This window comes from Octodon degus, unplaced genomic scaffold, assembly GCF_000260255.1.
Source record: "Octodon degus isolate 3935 unplaced genomic scaffold, OctDeg1.0 scaffold00343, whole genome shotgun sequence".
NCBI classification, from domain to species: domain Eukaryota; kingdom Metazoa; phylum Chordata; class Mammalia; order Rodentia; family Octodontidae; genus Octodon; species Octodon degus.
In genome coordinates, this window is record NW_004524919.1 from 742935 (window position 1) to 748239 (window position 5305).

General features: G+C 44.5%; 1 protein-coding gene across 1 annotated transcript in view; it reads right to left on the reverse strand.

Annotated features, from left to right (window-relative positions):
* Positions 1-4037, reverse strand: part of LOC101567480 (PRAME family member 12-like) — a 10187-nt gene extending 6150 nt beyond the window's left edge. The window contains exons 1-2 of the mRNA XM_023708231.1: positions 3700-4037; positions 2723-3304 (exon numbers count right to left, since the gene is read on the reverse strand). Coding sequence (XP_023563999.1) covers positions 2723-3304; positions 3700-4037 — 920 coding nt within the window. The remainder of the gene's footprint in view (positions 1-2722; positions 3305-3699) is intronic.
* Between the last annotated feature and the right edge of the window lie 1268 nt (positions 4038-5305).

Here is a 5305-nt window from a genome sequence, read left to right on the forward strand (position 1 = left end):
CAAGCTTAGCAAAGCACAGGGACCGCGGTTCAATCCCCCAGCACCACATGCCAGCCAGCCCCGCCCCCTGGTGGGCTGAGCTGGCCACACACACACATACACACACACATAATAAATAAATGTTTAAAAAAACAGATAAAAAAGAAAAAAAAATTTTAAAAAAAAGAAGGAAGGAAGGGTCACATCCATTCCATGGGCATGTGTAATCTCTTTGTTTGCTTTCCTCTCTTTTCTGTACTGTGAATTGAACTCAGTACCTCACACTGACAAGGCAGGCCCTGTGCCCCTGAGCTATAGTCCCAACCTGCATATTTGGCTTGTTTGTTGATTAGTTGATTGGAGAGAGGTTCCTGCTCTGTATTTGAAATGATATTGAACTCCCTTGCTCACACTGGCCTCGACCTTGCACTGGTACTTTTGCCTCAGTCTCCTGAGTACAAGAACCAGTGTTCTCACAAGATGTCAACTAGTAAATGGACAGATGTCCAGATAACTATGAATGAACAAAACGGAATCAAGAAGATATAAAAATTTTAAACCAATATCAGTCAATGCAATTGAAGATGCAGCTAATAATCTAACCAAAAGAAGAATGTGGGAGCTGATGTAGTCGATGCTGAGATTTGCAAGACATTTAGAAAAAGACTTAGTATTTCTACTTCACAAACTCTTTAATAAAATTCAAAGTGAAGCCATACTCCTACATTCATTCCTGGAGATAAATGTTACTCTCATTCAAAATCCAGAGAAGGATCCAACCGAAAAGGGGAACTAAAGGTTAATTTCTCTAATAAACGTAAATGCAAAAATGTTCAATAAGATACTTTCACACAGAATCCAAGAAATCATTAAGAAAATTATATATCGTGCCCAAGTAAGATTCATCACAGAGGAGCAGGGATGACCTAACATATGCAAATCAATGAATGTAATATGCAATGTTAACAGAGTCAAGGGGGGAAAAATGGCCATCTCAGTAAATGCAGAAAAAGTACTTTGAAGAATTTCTGCAACAGTGCCGGCCCCACCCCTGGGGCACATTGGGACGGAGATTAAGATTGGGTGTGGAAAAAAAAAAAAAAGATTGGGTGTGGTGGCACTTGTCTGTAATCCCAGCGCTCAGGAGGCTGAAGACAGGAGAATCACTATGAATCTGATAGTGAGACTGTAGAGCCTCTACTAAATGCATAAAAAAAAGAAAATGTCTGGCACCCATTCTTTATAAACCTGTACAGAATATTGGAATAAATGGTGTTTATCTCAGTCTCACAGAAGCCATCTCTAACAAACTAATAACCAACGTTATACTAACTGGACAAAAACCATATAGCTTTCATGCTAAATTCAGGAACACGACAATAATGTCCGCTTTCACCATTCCTATTCAGTATACTTCTGGACACATTAGCCAGAGAAATCAGACAAGATAAAGGAACAGATAGAATAAGGATAGGAATAAAGAAGTGAAATTATAATTACTTGTGGGTGACATGACACTCTATAGAGAAGAGCCCACCCCAGTCCTGGACTGCTGATCTTTGCCACTCGCTTCGGAGTCCTCGTCTTTTTTTTTTTTTAATTTGTGTGTGTGTGTGTGTGTGTGTGTGTGTGGCCAGCTCAGCCCACCAGGGGGCGGGGCTGGCTGGCATGTGGTGCTGGGGGATTGAACCGCAGTCCCTGTGCTTTGCTAAGCTTGTTCTAAGTAGGTGCTTTAGACCACCGAGCCATCTCACCAGACCCGTCCTCTACTTCTTGTCACATCATCATCCTGCACTAGATAGGAGGTTTCTGGTTAGGATACCCAGAGGATTTAGGGGCCTTGTGAATTGCTCAGACTCCTGGGCATTGGCTGCTGGATGGAGGGGGCAGCTAGTCAGCAAGCAGCAGTGTAAGGAGCAGTAAGGACTTGTCTCCACTCAAGGCAATAAAAAAGGGACAGGGCTGGATTCAAGGGTTGAAGGGGAAAAGAGAAAGTATGGCAAAGAAGAAATGGAGGAGACAGCAATAAATGGGGGAGAAAAAGAAACTGGGATTATAACCACCGGAGGTCACACAGTCTTTTCTGGAGTCAGCCTTTTTTGTGGGGGGATGAAATGACAGGCTCACTGTCCCTCAGATATCTCCTGGGTAAGAAGGTCACAGAATGAATGTGACATGTGAGACCTGCTCTTCTCTGTCTCTTCTGATTCTCAGCACCTTACTCTACAGCAGATTTTTTTTTTAAATTTAGTACAGGGTCTACAGGGTCTCACTATGTAGACTCATAGTGATTCTCTCGTTTTTCAACGTCCCAAGCACTGGAATTACAGGCATACACCACCATGCCCAATCTCAATCTCGGTCTCAGCGTGCCCCATGGTTGGGGCCGGCATGGCACTGGCATCAAACCTTGGTCACTGGGCTCTACCTAAGCAGGCGCTTTAGTCCACTGAGCTATCAGGCCGACCCTAGAGCAGGTTCTTAAGGAAGAAATAATACACCCGCCCTCACTGTGTCTGACACCCATCCCCAGGCATTTTGGCATGGTGACCATTTCCAGCCTGGCTAGTCCAGTACAGCAGCTATAGCTGCCTTGCTATAGAACTAAGGAGTGAAAAATGGAATGGGTTGATACTCTACTGTTTGAACTCTGACACATGTATGTGGGTCACCCAACCCATGATCACTTATCATTCTACAACAGATTTGAAAGGGTCTTCTCTGTAGAAAGCTCTCATCTTACCTGAGCATCTGGTCCAGTTTTCCTTCCAGGAAGGAGACAGAGTCCATGTAAACCTCTTGCAGACAGTGAAGCTTAAGAAACTGAGAGGTTATTTGGGTGACCAACTGCTCTCTCCTCTCTGTGGAAATGAAGGAAGGCTCAGAGATGTCAGAGAGAGTTATTTTCTGAAGATTTTGCATCTGGCCAAGATAAGGGGCAAAACAAGCCAGGGTGTGGAGTTTCCAGCACTGACCCACATCCACCTCCTGCACAGAACCAAGGTTCAGCATTTCCAGGATCTCTGTGGTAGTTTGACTGTAACTGTCTTTAATGTGTAGCTTTGAGCAACTGAGCTTCACAAAACCTTTCCTCTCCTGGACCCACTTGAGGAGGTAGGATTGAAATAGACCCAGATGACTTTGTCTGATCCACAGGTCTAAAATGATGGTGACCTGCTTCTTTTCTGCTACCTTTTGTTCACTCTTCTCTGTTTTTCTCCTCTTCCTGGATCCTGAGGAGGAGGTTTCCAAATGGTTTCCAGTCCAGACATTCCAGAAGTTCTGGTGCATGATCCGCATATCTAGCACTTGCAGTTTCAACCTCCTGTGGGTAAACCAGTAATAAGTCAGAATTTAGGGCATGTCCTATTTTTCTTCTGTGCTTCACTCATTCAGACATCAGTTTCTGTCTTCGCTCCTTCTATGGGGCTCTTTCCCTCCTCCCCTTCCCCCCTTAGATCCAGCACAGTCCCTGCTGACAGTGTCTGTGGGACACATAACTATTTACTGGCCTCTGCATTTATGCCTCTCCCATTTACAGTCCTCCCTGTTCAGAAATCAATTTTGAGTGGTCTCAGCAATTCCCAAGGCGTCTCCAATCTTCCTGGCAGTCAGTATGTGACGCCTGTTCTCTGCAAACTCATTTCCAACTCTACCTAACAGAGTGTCTTTCTTACTCAACCCTTGGGCTTGCTTACCAAATACCAGAGTCACACTCACCTATTGTAAACCTTTTGTGTCAGAATTTCATCGAGTGCATCTAGCACGGCTTGGAAGGTCTCTAAGTTTCTCTTATCCATATGGACAACATCCAGCTGAATTTGTGATGTCTCTAGTTTCCTCATCCTCATCAGTGCCCTCAGGGGCAGGGAGGGAAAGGGCCAGGACAGCACCATGGCCTTCAGCACCTCTGTGTGTCCTCTGGCAAAGGCCTCCATGAACACCAATGGGAAGAGCTCCCCTGGCAAATCTTCCACAGCCTCCACGGTCAAGACTTTATCTCTTAACAGATTCTGCACTGCCAGCTGCACAAGTGTGCACGGTGACTGGGTGCTCATCCTGGGGAATATGAAAGGCCCAGGATCCTGGAGATATATCTAGAAAGAGACATCCTTTCAGGAAAGCCTGATACACCCCATTCTGTTTACCCATCAAGAAATGCAGTTTCAGCACAAATCCTTGCTCTGGCCACGGTCAAAGAGTACAGAACTTAGCCCTGGTCTGTGCTGCAGGTAGGCTCCAAGGCATTTCTCTCCCTCTAATGACACCAAGATGAATGCCTCTCAATACTCAATGAAGCAAGGTGACCAACATCCATTTCCAACTGCAGCCCCCTAGACTCTCGACCTACTGGGAACTGAGTAAAAGGGAATTCAAAATGTACTCCCACTATTTTTAGGGAAAAACCACTGATCCACACTCCATGTTCACAAATCCAAAATATGGGTAATTCACGTGGCTTAACTGTTGCAACTTGTTATTTTCCACAAAGGACACATGTAAGAAGAATTAAGGATGCTGTACAATAAATGCCTTAAGGTTTCACTTCAAACAATTTTTGCATCCTGAATTCTACCCTTGAGCTGGCAGAAGTTGGGCCGGGGCTGACTTATCTACCTATCCTACGGCATCCCTGGCTCAACCTTCATCTGGCAATGCAAACAGACTCAGTGAGATGTCAACTCAGGAGTGTGCACAACTTGCTTGGGAATTACTTAGGCTGAGAGTCCACTTGCTGGATAAAAATCTATGAATCTATATCTTTTAAAAAAGAAAGGACTAAGATAAAATATAAGACTCAGAACCTTGTAGAACTAGAGAGTAAAAAATAGGGTAAAAGAAGCATCTTAGTAAAGGGGAGAGCAGGGTTAGGGATGTAGCTAGGTGGTCTAAGCACATGCCTGGCATGTGCAAGGACCCAGGTTCAATCTTTGGCACCACGTGTATTGCAAGCCCCAGAACTCCACGTGTGCTGTGCTGGCCACTGAAACCGCATGTTGTGGTGCACACCTGTAATCCCAGTGTTGGGGAGGCTGAGACAGGAGGATCGCTATGAGTCTGTGCTATGCAGGGAGACCCTGTGCCAAATAAAATTAGAAAAAGAAAGAGCAAAAAAAATCAGGTTTGGAGATGTTTGGAGACAGGAAGAGTCTGGAGAAGTCATTGGAGAGAGAGAGGTATATATAATATGGATCAGGGACATTTTCTGAACACTTGTAACCTGAATTCAAATCTTTGACCCTGACTCTTGTGTGACTGTGGCTGAATTGTCCATGCATGGGGCTCACAAGTGTAACCATTCCATTCCATAATATATATATACATA